The sequence below is a fragment of the Bombina bombina genome, chromosome 10 (genome assembly GCF_027579735.1).
Source record: "Bombina bombina isolate aBomBom1 chromosome 10, aBomBom1.pri, whole genome shotgun sequence".
NCBI lineage: Eukaryota > Metazoa > Chordata > Amphibia > Anura > Bombinatoridae > Bombina > Bombina bombina.
Genome location: NC_069508.1, coordinates 4,125,614 through 4,148,973, shown reverse-complemented (window position 1 = coordinate 4,148,973; position 23,360 = coordinate 4,125,614). Strand labels below are relative to the sequence as shown.

General features: G+C 34.1%; 1 protein-coding gene across 1 annotated transcript in view; it reads right to left on the bottom strand.

The window, feature by feature from the left end:
* LOC128641153 (putative ferric-chelate reductase 1) overlaps nucleotides 1–16,963 on the bottom strand; it is an 89,339-nt gene extending 72,376 nt beyond the window's left edge. The window contains exons 1-2 of the mRNA XM_053693721.1: nucleotides 16,896–16,963; nucleotides 12,206–12,278 (exon numbers count right to left, since the gene is read on the bottom strand). Of these exons, the coding sequence (XP_053549696.1) occupies nucleotides 12,206–12,250 (45 nt within the window). The 5' untranslated portion in view covers nucleotides 12,251–12,278; nucleotides 16,896–16,963. The remainder of the gene's footprint in view (nucleotides 1–12,205; nucleotides 12,279–16,895) is intronic.
* Between the last annotated feature and the right edge of the window lie 6,397 nt (nucleotides 16,964–23,360).

Below are 23,360 nucleotides of genomic sequence, written 5' to 3'. Positions count from 1 at the left end.
AGATACAATAGATAGATACTGTATAGATAGTTAGATAATAGATAGATACAATAGATAGATACTGTATAGATAGTTAGATAATAGATAGATACAATAGATACTGTATAGATAGTTAGATAATAGATAGATACAATAGATAGATACTGTATAGATAGTTAGATAATAGATAGATACAATAGTTAGATAGATAGATAGATAGATAGATAGATGATAGATAGATAGATAGATATAGATAGATACTGTATAGACAGACTGACAGATGTTTTTATTTATAATGAACGTTGGACAATACACCATACAGGACAAAATATTGTTATGTGCAATAAGTAGAAACAGAATATCCATAAGCATATAGAAAATGGTATTAGTCTACTCTGACACAATGCCTTTTTAGCGTTTCTATACCTTCAGTAACCACTTGAAAAGCACTCTTACCTAAGGAGAAGAGGCTCTGGGTTGGAACAGGAATTCTCAGGGGAGGGAGACGGTCTTAACCGTAACAAGTTAAAATTTAACCTTTATTAGGATTCTCAATAAAATAATAGTCCACAAACAGACATATACTTCTATTAAAAACACAGATGAGATAGGGGATATAATATGCAGCGTGTTATGTTGAACGTAGGAAATTACTGATGGGGTTAATTCTTAACCTAGGATGAAAAATCCATAGTCAAGAACCAATGTTCCCTTAGTAAATGGATAGTATGCGGTACTATTAGATGTTAGTACAGGTGTTAGGTGCGACTGAACATAGTATTAGACTTGCTAATGTTAATAGTACACCAGTAATTTCCTACGTTCAACATAACACGCTGCATATTATATCCCCTATCTCATCTGTGTTTTTAATAGAAGTATATGTCTGTTTGTGGACTATTATTTTATTGAGAATCCTAATAAAGGTTTTTAACTTGTTACGGTTAAGACCGTCTCCCTCCCCTGAGAATTCCTGTTCCAACCCAGAGCCTCTTCTCCTTAGGTAAGAGGGCTTTTCAAGTGTACGTTATTTTCAATCCTAGGATTGAAACTCCTTTTTCTTTCTTGAAACTAAAAAGTACACAGCACCTGACTGCTAATCATTTTAAAAGATATATATAATCTTAGTTACTAAACAGAGTATCCTGAGTATAATCAATAGTAGTGCCATTAGTCTTGCTTTTTTCTTGTCTTGAGTAACCACTACCTGCAGATGATTTGTTATATATACAGTGATTGGCTGTTATTTAAACATATCAAGCTGTACAGGAGGGGGGAGGGGAAGAGAACAGAGAGAGAAATAAATAAATACATGAGATTTACATTAAATTCCAGCACTTTAGGAGCCTTAGCCCAAATGAGTTAAACGGTCAGAGAGATCACATGTATATGACACAAATCACATGCACGGTACCAGTAAAACTTGAGAGCGCCAATTCCATATATTTTCTCTTATTAACAATAGGAGAACATTCCCAGGCCTATAGCTACAGCTGTCCTTTAAGCACCTCATGGTAAATACATATATTGCATCCACCCAGATTAATTGTATTTTCATACATTGAAATGGGAAAGAAAAAAAAAAAGAGCGGATGACCTAAACAGGAAGTAAACCGTAGTTCAACATCACACCACTTCTGCACCACTCAGGGTTTGGGGAGGGAGCAGTATATACTTGTTGGTTTTTACCTGGCAGGGAATAAATAATAATCCCATTTGCTAAAAAGGCAATGAAAGGACTAGCATGGGACTGCAGCAACCTAAGGGTTAAGGCTGAATGGAGTGAGATAGGGGAAGAGGGCTGGGTGGAGAAGCTAGTGCAACGTAGCAAGTGTAGGGAGGAGTCCCTGTCTTACCTTAAAGAGAGATGTGCCCAGTTTGATGTCCCTCTTTCTCCTTGGATTCTGAAGCAGAGTCGTTTTCCCTCCCTCCCTTGTTAATGGCGGCTTACAATAACATCTGATTCCAATTGCACAGTTATGATTAGTCCATCTAAGCTCAGTAAGACCATAGCGGTACTCTATGCTTCTCCCACATCTACTTACTCGGTCCGTGTGGCCGTGTATCAGATACCCTCATAGGTGGAGAGCTCCTTGCACCCTGACTGCGGGAGGTAGTGGCCATGTTGCGTGGAGAGGGTGAACGGGGGAGTGATGACCAATCTAAAGATGGGAGGGGTGGATAGCCTCAGGTGCACATGAGGTGCCCCTCCTTCCCCTTGTGGGTGGGTCATGTGATCTCAGCAACCCCTTAGTAGCATCTCCTTTGAGCAGAGGGACCCCCTCTGCTGCAGTTTCCATTTGGGCCACTGACCTCCTGTAGCGATTGGTTAGTTAGCTCTTGCTTGCCGCCATCTTAGCCTACTTGTCAGTTTTATAGTTATTATGTTAATGTTTAATACAAATTTTAACCTGTGACAGTTGAAAAATATCCCATAAAGAAGTTGTTGCGTGTTTATTTATTTAAGTTATAGTTATAAGTTATTAATTATTAGTTTAGTTATAGTTATAACTATATATACATAACTATTACTTATAACTATATATACATAACTATATATACATAACTATATCTTATAACTATATATACATAACTATATCTTATAACTATATATACATAACTATTACTTATAACTATATATACATAACTATTACTTATAACTATATATACATAACTATATATACATAACTATATCTTATAACTATATATACATAACTATATCTTATAACTATATATACATAACTATTACTTATAACTATATATACATAACTATTACTTATAACTATATATACATAACTATATATACATAACTATTACTTATAACTATATATACACAACTATATATACATAACTATATATACATAACTATATCTTATAACTATATATACATAACTATAACTTATAACTATATATACATAACTATATCTTATAACTATATATACATAACTATAACTTATAACTATATATACATAACTATATATACATAACTATATCTTATAACTATATATACATAACTATAACTTATAACTATATATACATAACTATATATACATAACTATATCTTATAACTATATATACATAACTATAACTTATAACTATATATACATAACTATATATACATAACTATATCTTATAACTATATATACATAACTATAACTTATAACTATATATACATAACTATAACTTATAACTATATATACATAACTATAACTTATAACTATATATACATAACTATATATACATAACTATAACATAACTATATATACATAACTATAACATAACTATATATACATAACTATAACTTATAACTAGGGTTGCACCGATACCATTTTTTTATGACTGAGTACAAGTACCGATACTTGTTTTCAAATACTTGCCGATACCAATTACCAATACTTTTTTTTTTATGTCATGTGACAGTTTACCAAGCACAATACAGACTAATTATTTGATTCCTTCTTTTTAATTATAAAGGACTGTAATTCAAAAGACATTTTGAAATAATAAAAAAGTTAAAAGAACATGTTTATAAATAAAAAATATTACAATAAAATATTAAATTTAAAGGGGTGATGACAATTATATAACATCAATCTGACATTTGTATGGAGGTTCGACTCTAAGTTGAAGAGTCTTTCACTTTTCACACTACTGCATGGGGCAGAAAGATATTTTTGGGCCATTTTAGCCAGAGCTGGAAATCTGTTTATTAATTGCCCAGTACTTCAGGGGTTTGTCTGAACGAGGTACAGTGATCTCTCCTACAATAATACAAATAACAGCAATTTGTATTGGCAGAACAGTAGTAAACAATTTTTAGTTTAGTCTCTACTCCAGTTTAAAATGAAATGGGAACCTGCAGCTGAAAAAACTCCACAAGGTAGCATATGGGTAGGAAGTGGAGGTATCGGTTTAAATATCGGTGCATTTGCACGAGTACAAGTACTCATGCAAATACTTGGTATCGGTACCGATACCGATACTAGTATCGGTATCGGTGCATCCCTACTTATAACTATATATAATAACTATAACTTATAACTATATATACATAACTATAACTTATAACTATATATACATAACTATAACTTATAACTATATATACATAACTATAACATAACTATATATACATAACTATAACTTATAACTATATATACATAACTATAACATAACTATATATACATAACTATAACATAACTATATATACACATAACTATAACTTATAACTATATATACATAACTATAACACATAACTATATATACATAACTATAACTTATAACTATATATACATAACTATAACATAACTATATATACATAACTATAACTTATAACTATATATACATAACTATATCTTATAACTATATATACATAACTATAACATAACTATATATACATAACTATATCTTATAACTATATATACATAACTATAACATAACTATATATACATAACTATATCTTATAACTATATATACATAACTATAACATAACTATATATACATAACTATAACATAACTATATATACATAACTATTACTTATAACTATATATACATAACTATATATACATAACTATATCTTATAACTTTATATACATAACTATAACTTATAACTATATATACATAACTATAACATAACTATATATACATAACTATTACTTATAACTATATATACATAACTATATATACATAACTATATCTTATAACTATATATACATAACTATAACTTATAACTATATATACGTAACTATAACATAACTATATATACATAACTATTACTTATAACTATATATACATAACTATATATACATAACTATATCTTATAACTATATATACATAACTATAACTTATAACTATATATACATAACTATAACATAACTATATATACATAACTATAACTTATAACTATATATACATAACTATATATACATAACTATAACTTATAACTATATATACATAAGTTATAGTTATGTATATATAGTTGTGTTATAGTTATGTATATATAGTTTGTGTTATAGTTATGTATATATAGTTGTGTTATAGTTATGTATATATAGTTATGTGTTATAGTTATGTATATATAGTTGTGTTATAGTTATGTATATATAGTTGTGTTATAGTTATGTATATATAGTTTGTGTTATAGTTATGTATATATAGTTGTGTTATAGTTATGTATATATAGTTTGTGTTATAGTTATGTATATATAGTTGTGTTATAGTTATGTATATATAGCTATGTGTTATAGTTATGTATATATAGTTGTGTTATAGTTATGTATATATAGTTTGTGTTACAGTTATGTATATATAGTTGTGTTATAGTTATGTATATATAGTTATGTGTTATAGTTATGTATATATAGTTGTGTTGTAGTTATGCATATATAGTTGTGTTATAGTTATGTATATATAGTTGTGTTATAGTTATGTATATATAGTTATGTGTTATAGTTATGTGTATATATAGTTGTGTTATAGTTATGTATATATAGCTATGTGTTATAGTTATGTATATATAGTTGTGTTATAGTTATGTATATATAGTTTGTGTTATAGTTATGTATATATAGTTGTGTTATAGTTATGTATATATAGTTTGTGTTATAGTTATGTATATATAGTTGTGTTGTAGTTATGCATATATAGTTGTGTTATAGTTATGTATATATAGTTGTGTTATAGTTATGTATATATAGTTATGTGTTATAGTTATGTATATATAGTTGTGTTGTAGTTATGCATATATAGTTGTGTTATAGTTATGTATATATAGTTGTGTTATAGTTATGTATATATAGTTATGTGTTATAGTTATGTGTATATATAGTTGTGTTATAGTTATGTATATATAGTTATGTGTTATAGTTATGTATATATAGTTGTGTTATAGTTATGTATATATAGTTATGTGTTATAGTTATGTGTATATATAGTTGTGTTATAGTTATGTATATATAGTTGTGTTATAGTTATGTATATATAGTTATGTGTTATAGTTATGTATATATAGTTGTGTTGTAGTTATGTATATATAGTTGTGTTATAGTTATGTATATATAGTTTGTGTTATAGTTATGTATATATAGTTGTGTTATAGTTATGTATATATAGTTTGTGTTATAGTTATGTATATATAGTTGTGTTATAGTTATGTATATATAGTTATGTGTTATAGTTATGTGTATATATAGTTGTGTTATAGTTATGTATATATAGTTATGTGTTATAGTTATGTATATATAGATGTGCTATAGTTATGTACATATAGTTATGTGTTATAGTTATGTATATATAGTTGTGTTATAGTTATGTATATATAGATGTGCTATAGTTATGTACATATAGTTATGTATATATAGATGTGCTATAGTTATGTACATATAGTTATGTGTTATAGTTATGTATATATAGTTGTGTTATAGTTATGTATATATAGTTATGTGTTATAGTTATGTATATATAGTTATGTGTTATAGTTATGTATATATAGTTGTGTTATAGTTATGTATATATAGTTATGTACATATAGTTATGTGTTATAGTTATGTATATATAGTTGTGTTATAGTTATGTATATATAGTTTGTGTTATAGTTATGTATATATAGTTTGTGTTATAGTTATGTATATATAGTTTGTGTTATAGTTATGTATATATAGTTTGTGTTATAGTTATGTATATATAGTTGTGTTATAGTTATGTATATATAGTTATGTGTTATAGTTATGTATATATAGTTGTGTTATAGTTATGTATATATAGTTATGTATTATAGTTATGTATATATAGTTATAAGTTATAGTTATGTGTATATATAGTTATGTATATATAGTTATGTATATACAGTTATAAGTTATAGTTATGTGTATATAGTTTGTGTTATAGTTATGTATATATAGTTGTGTTATAGTTATTTATATATAGTTATGTATATATAGTTGTGTTATAGTTATGTATATATAGTTGTGTTATAGTTATGTATATATAGTTTATGTATATATAGTTATAAGTTATAGTTATGTATATATAGTTATGTATATATAGTTATGTATATATAGTTGTGTTATAGTTATGTATATATAGTTATGTATATATAGTTGTGTTATAGTTATGTATATATAGTTTATGTATATATAGTTATAAGTTATAGTTATGTATATATAGTTATGTATATATAGTTATGTATATATAGTTATGTTATAGTTATGTATATATAGTTGTGTTATAGTTGTGTATATATAGTTATGTATATATAGTTATGTATATATAGTTATGTTATAGTTATGTATATATAGTTGTGTTATAGTTGTGTATATATAGTTATGTATATATAGTTATGTATATATAGTTATGTATATATAGTTATAAGTTATAGTTGTGTATATATAGTTATGTATATATAGTTATGTATATATAGTTATGTATATATAGTTATGTATATATAGTTATAAGTTATAGTTATGTATATATAGTTGTGTATATATAGTTGTGTATATATAGTTATGTATATAGTTGTGTATATATAGTTGTGTTATAGTTGTGTATATATAGTTATGTATATATAGTTATGTATATATAGTTGTGTATATATAGTTGTGTATATATAGTTATAAGTTATAGTTATGTATATATAGTTGTGTATATATAGTTGTGTATATATAGTTATGTATATATAGTTATGTATATATAGTTATAAGTTATAGTTATGTATATATAGTTGTGTATATATAGTTGTGTATATATAGTTATGTATATAGTTGTGTATATATAGTTGTGTTATAGTTGTGTATATATAGTTATGTATATATAGTTATGTATATATAGTTGTGTGTATATATAGTTGTGTATATATAGTTATGTATATAGTTATGTATATATAGTTATGTATTTATAGTTGTGTATATATAGTTATGTATATATAGTTTTGTTATAGTTATGTATATATAGTTATGTATTTATAGTTATGTATATATAGTTATGTATATATAGTTATGTTATAGTTATGTATATATAGTTATGTTATAGTTATGTATATATAGTTATGTATTTATAGTTGTGTATATATAGTTATGTATATATAGTTATGTTATAGTTATGTATATATAGTTATGTTATAGTTATGTATATATAGTTATGTATTTATAGTTGTGTATATATAGTTATGTATATATAGTTATGTTATAGTTATGTATATATAGTTATGTATATATAGTTATGTATATATAGTTATGTATATATAGTTATGTATATATAGTTATGTATATAGTTATGTATATATAGTTATGTATTTATAGTTGTGTATATATAGTTGTGTATATATAGTTATGTATATAGTTATGTATATATAGTTATGTATTTATAGTTGTGTATATATAGTTATGTATATATAGTTATGTATATATAGTTATTCCCTCGCTACTGGTAACGAGTGGTAAGCCTGTAATCCCTTAAGCTTCCACCTCCCTCTCTAAAACCGTTGAGACATGATGCTGTTCTGATACCATTTTAACATGTTGCTGTTATTAGGAAATTCAGAGAATTTGGGGCTCCTCTTAGATTTCCAGGAGGAGAATATCATATTCCTCACACATCCTTTTATTAACTTTATATTGAACATTTTCTGACCTAACGACAGGTCCTCTGAGGAAGATGATCTCCTCCCTCCGGAAACTAATTCCTGCCTGAGAATCTCAGAGAGCCAGTACCTCACTTTGCTCTTAAAGCTTCTCAGTTTCAGACAGTCCCTTGTGCAGTGCATTTAATTGGCCAGGGTCAAATTACATCTGGGACAACCAAAATATTTAGTTTTTGTTCCAACTCCCTAACGCCTAGATTATGAGTCTTGCGTTAGGCTTAAAAAGCAGTGTTGAGAGGTCCCAACGCTGCTTTTTAACGCCCGCTGGTATTAAGAGTCTGGCAGGTACAGGTGTACCGCTCACTTTTTTTTTCCGCGACTCGAGCATACCGCAAATCCACTTACGTAAATTGCGTATCCTATATTTTCAATGGGACTTGCATAGCGCCAGTATTACGAGTATGACAAAAAGTGAGCGGTAGACCCTCTCCTGTCAAGACTGATACCGCATTTAAAAGTCAGTAGTTAAGAGTTTTATGGGCTAACGCCGTAACATAAAACTCTTAACTAAAGTGCTAAAAAGCACACTAACACCCATAAACTATCTATTAACCCCTAAACCGAGAACCCCCCACATCGCAAACACTAAAATAAATTTTTTAACCCCTAATCTGCCTAACTGGACATCGACGCCACTTCAATAAATGTATTAACCCCTAAACCGCCGCACTCCCACCTCACAAACACTAGTTAAATATTATTAACAACCTAATCTGCCGTCCCTAACATCGCCAACACCTACCTACATTTATTAACCCCTAATCTGCCGACCCCAACGTTGCCGCCACTATATTAAATTTATTAACCCCAAAATCTAAGTATAACCATAACCCTAACACCCCCCTAACTTGAATATTATTTAAATAAATCAAAATAAAATTACTACAATTAAATAAATTATTCCTATTTAAAACTAAATACTTACCTATAAAATAAACCCTAATATAGCTACAATATAACTAATAGTTACATTGTAGCTATTTTAGGATTTATTTTTATTTTACAGGCAACTTTGTATTTATTTTAACTAGGTACAATAGTTATTAAATAGTTATTAACCTGTAAAATAAATCCTAACCTAAGTTACAATTACACCTAACACTACACTATAAATAAATAAATTACCTAAATTAACTACAATTAAATAAAATAAACTAAATTACGAGAAAAAAACACACTAAATTACAGAAAATAATAAAATAATTACACGTTTTTTAAACTAATTACACCTAATCTAATCCCCCTAATAAAATAAAAAAGCCCCCAAAATAATAATCCCTACCCTATACTAAATTACAAATAGCCCTTAAAAGGGCTTTTTGCGGGGCATTACCCAAAAGTAATCAGCTCTTTTACCTGTAAAAAAAAAAGTCAATCCCCCCCAACATTACAACCCGCCACCCACACACCCAACCCTACTCTAAAACCCACCCAATCCCCCCTTAATAAAACCTAACACTACCCCCTTGAAGATCACCCTACCTTGAGACGTCTTCTTCACCCAACCGGGAAGTGGTCCTCCAGACGGTCCGAAGTCTTCATCCTATCCAGGCAGAAGAGGTCCTCCAGACAGCCAGAAGTCTTCATCCAGGCGGCATCTTCTATCTTCATCCATCCAGAGCAGAGCGGGTCCATCTTCAAGACATCCGACGTGGAGTATCCTCTTCTTTCCGACGACTAACACTAAATGACGATACCTTTAAGTGACGTCATCCAAGATGGCGTCCCTTCAATCCCGATTGGCTGATAGAATTCTATCAGCCCATCGGAATTAAGGTAGAAAAAATCCTATTGGCTGTTCCAATCAGCCAATAGAATGCAAGTTCAATCCTATTGGCTGATTGGATCAGCCAATAGGATTTTTTCTACCTTAATTCCGATTGGCTGATAGAATTCTATCAGCCAATCGGAATTGAAAGGACGCCATCTTGGATGACGTCACTTAAAGGTACCGTCATTTAGTGTTAGTCGTTGGAAAGAAGTGGATGCTCCACGTCGGATGTCTTGAAGATGGACCCGCTCTGCTCCGGATGGATGAAGATAGAAGATGCCACCTCGATGAAGACTTCTGGCCATCTGGAGGACCACTTCTGCCCGGTTGGGTGAAGACGTCTCAAGGTAGGGTGATCTTCAAGGGGGTAGTGTTAGGTTTTATTAAGGGGGGATTGGGTGGGTTTTAGAGTAGGGTTGGGTGTGTGGGTGGTGGGTTGTAATGTTGGGGGTGTATTGTCGTTTTTTTGTTTTTTTTTTACAGGTAAAAGAGCTGATTACTTTGGGGCAATGCCCCGCAAAAAGCCCTTTTAAGGGCTATTTGTAATTTAGTATAGGGTAGGGATTTTTATTATTTTGGGGGGCTTTTTTATTTTATTAGGGGGATTAGATTAGGTGTAATTAGTTTAAAAAACTTGTAATTATTTTATTATTTTCTGTAATTTAGTGGGGGTTTTTTCTGAATTTATTTTATTTTATTTATAATTAATTGTAGTTAATTTAGGTAATTTTTATTTAATTATAGTGTAGTGTTAGGTGTAATTGTAACTTAGGTTAGGATTTATTTTACAGGTATATTTGTATTTATTTTAACTAGGAAGTTATTAAATAGTTAATAACTATTTAATAACTATTGTACCTAGTTAAAATAAAAACAAAGTTGCCTGTAGGTATTTAGTTTTAAATAGGAATAATTTATTTAATAATACTTTTATTTCGATTTATTTAAATTATATTTAAGTTAGGGGGGGTAGGGTTAGGGTTAGACTTAGGTTTAGGGGTTAATAACTTTATTATAATGGCGGCGACGACGGGGGCGGCAGATTAGGGGTTAATAATTGTAGGTAGGTTGCGACGACATTGGGGAAGGCAGAATAGGGGTTAATAACTATAATGTAGGTGTCGGCGATGTTGAGGGCAGCAGATTATGGGTTCATATGTATAATGTAGGTGGCGGTTGTTGTCCGGAGCAGCAGATTAGGGGTTAATAATATAATGCAGGTTTCGGCGATGTCGGGGGCGGCAGATTATGGGTTAATAAGTGTAAGATTAGGGGTGTTTGGTGTAGACATAACTTTTGTTTCCCCATAGGAATCAATGGGGCTGCGTTAGGAGCTGAACGCTGCTTTTTTGCAGGTGTTAGTTTTTTTTTCAGCCGAATCAGCCCCATTGATCCCTATGGGGAAATCGTGCACAAGCACGTTTTTCAAGCTTACTGCTACCGTAAGCAGCGCTGGTATTGAGGTGAGATGTGGAGCTAAATTCTTCTCTACGCTCACTTTTTTGCGGCTAACGCCGGGTTTCTAAAGACCCGTAAAACCAGCGCTGTCTGTGGTGAGCGATGAGGGAAAACTGCTTGTTAGCACTGCACACCATTACCGACAAAAACTCGTAATCTAGCCGTAAGTGTTTAGGAGTTATATAGACCCTATTAATCAATTTGATATGTGATTCACACCATGAGGTGTAGCAACCGCAGCTCTAGTAATGTGTGGTATTAACAGAAGGAATATCTCCTCTTCATTTCTCAACTAGCCAAGTCACGTTAGCTTCCGCCTCTTGTTGAACCATAAGATTGTACCACCCTGATATTGCATACTTACCATCCTGGGAATAAAAACCCTCCCAATTTCTAATAAACGACTCATTCTTAACTGAATTGAGGAAATGTTGCAGCTGAAAGAAGCCAAACAGGTCCTTGTTATTAACACTGTATTTCTCCCTTAAAATGGCAAAATTTGTTTCAGAGTGGAATGTTTTGCATAACATATAATAGTTTGGGTAATGCTACTATTTAAATTAAATTAATTTTCCCAGCAAGCGTTAAAGGTAATGGGGCCCATTTCTTAAGATCTAGCTGAATTTTTTTAATAACCCCCAGAAAGTTTCCCTCATATCATTCATCTGGGCAACTGCTTATATATTAATTCCCAGAGATTTTAGACATCTAACTACTTTAAAGAGCAAGTTTAGGTATTGGGGCCGATTTATCAATCTCTGTCCAATATGATACACTGTAGCGATCATGTCCGACAGACATAGCTAAATGCCGACAGCATACACTGTAGCGATCATGTCCGACAGACATCGCTTAATGCCGACAGCATACACTGTAGCGATCATGTCCGACAGACATCGCTAAATGCCGACAGCATACACTGTAGCGATCATGTCCGACAGACATCGCTAAATGCCGACAGCATACACTGTAGCAATCATGTCCGACAGACATCGCTAAATGCTGACAGCATACACGGTCAACATTTAACATTGCACAAGCAGTTCTGGTGAACTGCTTGTGCAATGCTGCCCCCTGCAGATTCGCGTCCAGTCGGCCGCTAGCAGGGGGTGTTAATCAACCCAATCATATCTGATCGGGTTGATTTCTGTTCGCCGCTCAGAGCTGGCGGACCAGTTAAGGAGCAGCTATAACTGCTGTTTCCGGTGAGCCTGAAAGCTCGTGCGGAAACAGAGGCATCAGGGGCCATTCGGCCCTTGATAAATCAGCCCCTTAAAGCGTTATTTTTATGTATCCACAAAGATTCTGATTTCTGAGAATTGATCGTGCCAAGAACATATTGTGCTATGTACAGAACATTGGAATGTGAAATATTTACAGTAAATACACAGGGGCCTATCTATCAAGCTCTGAATGGAGCTTGACGGCCCGTGTTTCTGGCGAGTCTTCAGACTCGCCAGAAACACAAGTTATGGAGCGGCGGTCACAAAGACCCTGTCCGCCTGCTCTGAGCAGGCAGACCGGAATCACCGGAATTCAACCCGATCGGGTTGATTGACACCCCCCTGCTGGTGGCCCATTGGCCGTGAGTCTGCAGGGGGCGGCGTTGCACCAGCAGCTCTTGTGAGCTGCTGGTGCAATGCTGAATACGGAGAATGTATTGCTCTCCGCATTCAGCGAGGTCTTGCGGACCTGATCCGCAGTGTCAGATCAGGTCCGCAAGACATTTGTTAAATATGCCTCACAGTATTGCACTTTATTAAATATGCATAAATATGTTATTACAGGTTTTCATCTACATAACTGCAAAGGATTCCAGTGTACTTATAATTTGTCTACATGTGTACATATGTGTTTGTGTATATATGTCTGTAAATACACACACACACACATATAAATACATATACACACATATAAATACATATATACACATATAAATACATATACACACATATAAATACATATACACACATATAAAGACATATACACACATATAAATATACACATATAAATACATATACACACATATAAATACATATACACACATATAAATACATATATACACATATAAATACATATACACACATATAAATACATATACACACATATAAAGACATATACACACATATAAATATACACATATAAATACATATATACACATATAAATACATATACACACATATAAATACATATACACACATATAAATACATATATACACATAAAAATACATATACACACATATAAATACATATACACACATATAAAGACATATACACACATATAAATAAATACATATACACACATATAAATACATATATACACATATAAATACATATATACACATATAAATACATATACACACATATAAATACATATACACACATATAAAGACATATACACACATATAAATATACACATATAAATACATATATACACATATAAATACATATACACACATATAAATACATATACACACATATAAATACATAATTACACATATAAATACATATACACACATATAAATACATATACACACATATAAATATACACACATATAAAGACATATACACACATATAAATACATATACACACATATAAATATACACACATATAAAGACATATACACACACATAAATACATATATACACATATAAATACATATACACACATATAAATACATATACACACATATAGATATAAACATATAACATATAAATATACACACATATAACATATAAATATACACACATATAAAGACATATACACACATATAAATACATATACACACATATAAATATACACACATATAAAGGCATATACACACAAATAAATACATATACACACATATAAATACATATACACACATATAAATACATATACACATATAGACATATACACACATATAAAGACATATACACACATATAGACATATACACACATATAAATACATATACACACATATAAATATACACACATATAAAGACATATAAATACATATACACACATATATACACATATAGACATATACACACATATAGATATATATGCACATATAGACATATACACACATATAGACATATACACACATATAGACATATACACACATATAAATACATATACACACATATAAATACAAATACACACATATAAATACATATACACACATATAGACATATACACACATATAGACATATACACATATATAAAGACATATACACACATATAGACATATACACACATATAAATACATATACACACATATAAATACATATACACACATATAGACATATACACACATATAGACATATACACATATATAAAGACATATACACACATATAGACATATACACACATATAAATACATATACACATATATAAACATATACACACATTTAGACATATATATTTATTGAAGTCCTTTGCAGTCCTTTGTTTTTCTAACTCCCGAGATCTCATATCTTTGAGTGTAAATGTACTTGTAAATATATATGTAATGTGTTTGTGCAATTTATCTTGTGTAACAGTTAATCAAAGCTCAGATATTCTGACACATGTTGTTAAATTCAATTGCGCTCAAGTGATCACGTTAACTTTCAACTCGTAATACTGCCCTAGTTCCAACGTGCACAAAGAGCTGCGACAAACCCCTTTTCGCTCGCTCACAACTGTTAGCACACCACTTGTAATCTAGCCCTTGTTTTGATGTAACTAATTCTCTTGTCATGTGTTTGTTTTGCTACTTACTGTGATTTCTGTTTGTGCCACTTCCCCTCCTGCTCTTTGTTTCTGTGGCCGACTGTCCTGTGTGTGCTGTGGATCTGTCACTATGTTTCTGGTTGTGTCACCTTCTCCTGCGCTGGGTATCTCTCTCAGCTGGTGTCCTGTGTGTGCTGTGGATCTGTCACTGTGTTTGTAATTGTGTCACCTTCTCCTGCACTGGGTATCTCTCTCAGCTGGTGTCCTGTGTGTGCTGTGGATCTGTCACTGTGTTTGTAATTGTGTCACCTTCTCCTGCGCTGGGTATCTCTCTCTCAGCTGGTGTGCTGTGTGTGCTGTGGATCTGTCACTGTGTTTCTAATTGTGTCACCTTCTCCTGCGCTGGGTATCTCTCTCAGCTGGTGTGCTGTGTGTGCTGTGGATCTGTCACTGTGTTTCTGGTTGTGTCACCTTCTCCTGCACTGGGTATCTCTCTCAGCTGGTGTCCTGTGTGTGCTGTGGATCTGTCACTGTGTTTGTAATTGTGTCACCTTCTCCTGCGCTGGGTATCTCTCTCTCAGCTGGTGTGCTGTGTGTGCTGTGGATCTGTCACTGTGTTTCTAATTGTGTCACCTTCTCCTGCGCTGGGTATCTCTCTCAGCTGGTGTCCTGTGTGTGCTGTGGATCTGTCAATGTGTTTCTAATTGTGTCACCTTCTCCTGCGCTGGGTATCTCTCAGCTGGTGTCCTGTGTGTGCTGTGGATCTGTCACTGTGTTTCTGGTTGTGTCACCTTCTCCTGCGCTGGGTATCTCTCTCAGCTGGTGTCCTGTGTGTGCTGTGGATCTGTCACTGTGTTTCTGATTGTGTCACCTTCTCCTGCGATGGGTATCTCTCTCTCAGCTGGTGTCCTGTGTGTGCTGTGGATCTGTCACTGTGTTTCTAATTGTGTCACCTTCTCCTGCGCTGGGTATCTCTTTCAGCTGGTGTCCTGTGTGTGCTGTGGATCTGTCACTGTGTTTCTGGTTGTGTCACCTTCTCCTGCGCTTGGTATCTCTCTCAGCTGGTGTCCTGTGTGTGCTGTGGATCTGTCACTGTGTTTCTGATTGTGTCACCTTCTCCTGCGCTGGGTATCTCTCTCAGCTGGTGTCCTGTGTGTGCTGTGGATCTGTCACTGTGTTTCTGGTTGTGTCACCTTCTCCTGCGCTGGGTATCTCTCTCAGCTGGTGTCCTGTGTGTGCAGGTGGATCTGTCACTGTGATTCTGTTTGCTCTGCCTCTCACAGGTGTAACGTTTCAGGGCCTTATACTGTGGGGCAGGGCGTTACCAATGTTAAGTTACTGTAGTGGGATTATTTACCTGTCATTGTTCTCTGCTTTTTGTATTATTTCTCCTATGTAATTAGGTCTTTCTAGGAACAGTCCTGGCTGTGGCTGCTCCTATATGAAGCAGACGGGTGCTGACAAGTTCTAAGGGTGATGCAATGAGCTAGATCACAGTGGGAGTGTGCTGGTTCTTGGCCACCTGGGGGCCACAGAGAAATGTACCGGAGCACAATGAGGAGTTGTTGCCCCCCGCTGTGTCTGTTACATAGCATTACAATCACATTAGTTATGAGGTTATCACATGTATTAAAGGGACAGTAAACTCAGATTTAGACTTTCATGATTCAAATATTTTGTTGAAAAGCTCATAAGCAGCAATGCAGTACTGGGAGGTAGCTGCTGATTGGTGACTGCACATATGTCTCTTATCTTTGGCTTAAATGATGTGCCCATCAAGCTCCCAGTAGTGCGTTACTGCTCTTTCAACAAAGGATATCGAGAGAATTTGAGTGGGTCAGTAGCAAGAGACTGATAGATGTCAAAGCTGGCACTGAATTCATTAAGATAAATCTTTGAACCTGGGATCCTGTCACTTGCTGCCCATAGAAGGTGATGAGATTGTATAGAATTAGCATGTTGCAGGGACCAGTGAGGTCAAAATTGAAGCAATCAGCACTGCTTGATGTGAATACAAAGCACAATCACCTAGATTATGAGTTTTGAGCGCTATAGGGAAAGTAAAGAACGCAACAAAAGTGGCGTTATTTAACCCCCCTATAGTGCTGCCATTACAAGTTTAAAAATACCCGGCTTGCACGGGCGATATGGAGATTTTGAGCTCCATACCGCACCAAAAACAAGCGCTGATTGACGTGCTTGTGCACGCTTTCCCCATAGACATCAATGGGGAAAGTCGGAAAAAAAAAAGTCTAACACCTGCGATCACGGAAAGAAAAGCTCCGTAACGCAGCCCCATTGATGTCTATAGGGAAAAAGAAACTAATGTTTAAAACTAACACCCTAACATAAACCCCACGTCTAAACACCCCTAATCTGCCGCCCCCGACATCGATGCCACCTACAAAATATTATTAACCACTAATCTGCTGCTCCCGATATCGCCGACGCTTGCCTACAGTTATTAACCCCTAATCTGTCTCTCCCGATATCACTGCCACCTAAATAAAGGTATTAACCCCTAGTCTGCCACTCCCAATATCGCCGTCTCTATACTAAAGTTATTAACCCCTATTTCACTGCACCCCAACATTGCCCACACTATAATAAATCTAGTGACCCCTATTCTGCCGCTCCCCAACATCGCTTGCTGCCACTAAATAAAGCTATTAACCCCTAAACCTCTGGCCTCTCACATCACTACCACTAAATAAACCTATTAACCCCTAAACCACCAGCCCCCCATTTTGCAACAACCTAAATTAAACTATTAACCCCTAACGTAGCCCTAAACCTAAACCTAACACCCCCTAACTTTAACATAATTAAAATAGAGCTAAATCAAACTTACAATTATTCACTAAATAATACCTATTTAAAACTAAATACTTACCTGTAAAATAAAACCTTAGCTAGCTACAATATAACTAATAGTTACATTGTAGCTAGCTTAGGTTTTATTTTTATTTCACAGGTAAATTTGTATTTATTTTAACTAGGTACAATAGTTATTAAATAGTTATTAACTATTTACTAACTACCTAGTTAAAATAAATACAAACTTACCTGTGAAATAAAACCTAACCTGCCTTACACTAAAACCTAACATTACAAAAAAAAAAAAAATTATCCAAAAAAATAAAGATTATTCCTATTCTAATACCCTTAAAAAAAAGCCTAATCTAGAATAAACTACCAAGGGCCCTTAAAAGGGCTTTGTAGGACATTGCCCTAAGTTAAACAGCTCTTTTGCTCCAAAAAAATAATACAAACACCCCCTAACACTATACAAACCCACACCCCTTAAACTACCAAGGGCCCTTAAAAGGCATTGCCCTAAGTTAAACAGCTCTTTTGCTCCAAAAAAATAATACAAGCACCCCCTAACACTATACAAACCCCCACCCCCCAAACTACCAAGGGCCCTTAAAAGGCATTGCCCTAAGTTAAATAGCTCTTTTGCTTAAAAAGAAAAAGCACCCCCTAAAAATATACATTACACAAAATAACAAACAAATTATCAAAAATAATAAAATTATTCCTATTCTAATACCCATAAAAAACACCCCAAAATAAAAACGGGAACCTGTGGATGACAGATGGAAGAGGCGCCTCATGGGACAAGTATCGTTTGAGGCAGCAAAGGGACACACATAAGCAGCGGACCCCCCACACAGAGTGTTACTCACAAGAGCGGCGGTACAAACGTGTACCCAGACAGGCAGGACGGAACCAAAAGTCGCCCGTCAGACAGGCGTAAGCTCGGTACGCTAGGCAAACGTCACTCAGCAAGCAGCGTCAGAGTAAACCCAGCAGGGGAACCAATAGAGTCGAAGGGTCTTGAGGGAACGTTTTCCAGCAACAGCTGCACAGGACATAAATGGGAGGGGATAGTCCCCTCCCATTTATGTCCTGTGCAGCTGTTGCTGGAAAACGTTCCCTCAAGACCCTTCGACTCTATTGGTTCCCCTGCTGGGTTTACTCTGACGCTGCTTGCTGAGTGACGTTTGCCTAGCGTACCGAGCTTACGCCTGTCTGACGGGCGACTTTTGGTTCCGTCCTGCCTGTCTGGGTACACGTTTGTACCGCCGCTCTTGTGAGTAACACTCTGTGTGGGGGGTCCGCTGCTTATGTGTGTCCCTTTGCTGCCTCAAACGATACTTGTCCCATGAGGCGCCTCTTCCATCTGTCATCCACAGGTTCCCGTTGTCCACTCACCATTTCTGAGAGAGCTGCCTGGATTGCTGTTTGCCGAATCCGCCATCTGCCACATGCTGTGATCATTTGCGCACTTCTATAGAGACTCTGTGTGCTATCTCGGTTCTCTTTAATCTACCAAAATAAAAAACCTAATCTAGAATAAACTACCAATGGCCCTTAAAAGGGCCTTTTGTAGGGCATTGCCCTAAAGAAATCAGCTTTGTTTATGAAATAAAAATACAAATACCCACTAACATTACAAACCCCCACCCCCCAAACCCACGAAATAAAAAACATAAAAAACTATCTAAAAAACCTAAGCTACCAATTGCCCTGAAAAGGGCATTTGTATGGTCATTGCCCTTAAAAAGGGCATTTAGCTCTTTTACTGCCCAGAGCCTAAACTAAAAAAAAAACCACCCCAAAAAACCTTAAAAAAGCCTAACACTAACCCCCTGATAATCCACTTACAGTTTTTGAAGTCCCACTAGAACGATCTTCATCCCGGAGTTGAAGTCCTGATCCAGGCAGCGAGAAGTCTTCATCCAGGCGGCATCTTCTATCTTGATCCCGGAGGCGCGGAGCGGGTCCATCCAAAAGACAACCGGCGCGGAGCATCCTCTTCATACGATCGCCGCCGTACATTAAATCTTCAATGCAAGGGACACGATTCAAGATGGCGTCCATTGCATTCCTATTGGCTGAAAAATTTGAATTAGCCAATAGGAATTAGGGCTGCTAAAATCCTATTGGTTATTCAAATCAGCCAACAGGATTTAGGCAGCTTTCATTCTAATTGGCTAATTAATAAAACTCACTGTGACGTAAGTCACCAAGATCTGAGGGCCTGTTATGGAACATTCTTTGGGCAGGAGGTACATGGGCTTAAGGATACCCAGAGACGGCATGGAAATGTGGAATTTGATATGCTGGACACCCCATGTACTTTCATAACTCTGTCTTATGTCCATGTCACCCTATATCCATAAATACAGGATGGGTACAGGGTGTGAGTGCAATTGTGACTCTATAAACCAAGTGGGCATAAAGGACTTTATAGTTAATAAGAGCTGTTCTTATATTCTGTAATAAGATGTATTTTATTTACGTTTCTAATCTGATTGTGTCTCAGGAGTCTATCTGGGTAAACTGATTGTGTTCCTGTGTGATTATGTTAACTAGACTGCCCAACATCAGATTGTCTGAGTAACTTTCTTCCCCAGTTAATTAACTTGATATTTTAATCTGTTTTACCTGTGAATAGACAATTCTTAGAGGTTTGCTGTATTGTTCATATGTTTGCTTTACTGTTTAACCAATTCCCTATGTAACCTGGAGCTCTGTAAATCTGGAATGCCAGGGTGTATAGATCTATGTGCTGCTTTTAAATAAAGAGTTAATTTTTGTGTTGCCTCATATCTGTTCTCCTCCATAACTTTAGACTGCGGTCAAAGGGGGGTACCAGGAGCTATTGCTCAGGAAAAAAGGATGTCCAGGAAAAAGGAAGTGTTCTGACGGAGGTACTCATTTGGGGTACCAGGCGGTCCGTCACACTCACATCACAAACAGATAAGTCTGTTCTGTAGACAGTAATCCAGTGTAATGTATAACTGTTAACTGTATAACTGCAATATAACTTATAATGTATAACTGACAGTTCTTACTCTTCCTGACTAGCTGATGATGTATCCTGCTGCAGAGATCTGTAGCTGACATTACACTTATTATTAACTGTATAACTGTAATATAACTTATAGCTGTAATGTGTAACTGACTGTACTTACTCTTCCTGACTAGCTGATGCTGTATCCTGCTGCAGTGATCTGTAGCTGACAATACACTTATTATTAGCTGTATAACTGTAATATAACTTATAACTGTAATGTGTAACTGACAGTAATTACTATTCCTGACTAGCTGATGCTGTATCCTGCTGCAGTGATCTGTAGCTGACATTACACTTATTATTAGCTGTATAACTGTAATATAACTTATAGCTGTAATGTGTAACTGACTGTACTTACTCTTCCTGACTGGCTGATGCTGTATCCTCTGCACTGATCTGTAGCTGACATTACACTTATTATTAGCTGTATAACTGTAATATAACTTATAACTGTAATGTGTAACTGACAATACTTACTCTTCCTGACTAGCTGATGCTGTATCCTCTGCACTGATCTGTAGCTGACATTACACTTATTATTAGCTGTATAACTGTAATATAACTTATAACTGTAATGTGTAACTGACAGTACTTACTCTTCCTGACTAGCTGATGCTGTATCCTGCTGCACTGATCTGTAGCTGACATTACACTTATTATTAACTGTATAACTATAATATAACTTATAATGTGTAACTGACAGTACTTACTCTTCCTGACTAGCTGATGCTGTATCCTGCTGCACTGATCTGTAGCTGACATTACACTTATTATTAGCTGTATAACTGTAATATAACTTATAACTGTAATGTGTAACTGACAGTACTTACTCTTCCTGACTAGCTGATGCTGTATCCTGCTGCACTGATCTGTAGCTGACATTACACTTATTATTAACTGTATAACTGTAATATAACTTATAACTGTAATGTGTAACTGACAGTACTTACTCTTCCTGACTAGCTAATGATGTACCCTGCTGCAGTGATCTGTAGCTGACATTACACTTATTATTAGCTGTATAACTGTAATATAACTTATAACTGTAATGTGTAACTGACAGTACTTACTCTTCCTGACTAGCTGATGCTGTATCCTCTGCAGTGATCTGTAGCTGACATTACACTTATTATTAGCTGTATAACTGTAATATAACTTATAACTGTAATGTGTAACTGACAGTACTTACTCTTCCTGACTGGCTGATGCTGTATCCTCTGCACTGATCTGTAGCTGACATTACACTTATTATTAACTGTATAACTGTAATATAACTTATAACTGTAATGTGTAACTGACAGTACTTACTCTTCCTGACTGGCTGATGTTGTATCCTCTGCACTGATCTGTAGCTGACATTACACTTATTATTAACTGTATAACTGTAATATAACTTATAACTGTAATGTGTAACTGACAGTACTTACTCTTCCTGACTGGCTGATGCTGTATCCTCTGCACTGATCTGTAGCTGACATTACACTTATTATTAACTGTATAACTGTAATATAACTTATAACTGTAATGTGTAACTGACAGTACTTACTCTTCCTGACTGGCTGATGCTGTATCCTGCTGCAGTGATCTATAGCTGACATTACACTTATTATTAGCTGTATAACTGTAATATAACTTATAACTGTAATGTGTAACTGACAGTACTTACTCTTCCTGACTGGCTGATGCTGTATCCTGCTGCAGTGATCTGTAGCTGACATTAAACTTATTATTAACTGTATAACTGTAATATAACTTATAACTGTAATGTGTAACTGACAGTACTTACTCTTCCTGACTAGCTGATGCTGTATCCTCTGCAGTGATCTGTAGCTGACATTACACTTATTATTAACTGTATAACTGTAATATAACTTATAACTGTAATGTGTAACTGACTGTACTTACTCTTCCTGACTAGCTGATGCTGTATCCTGTTGCACTGATCTGTAGCTGACA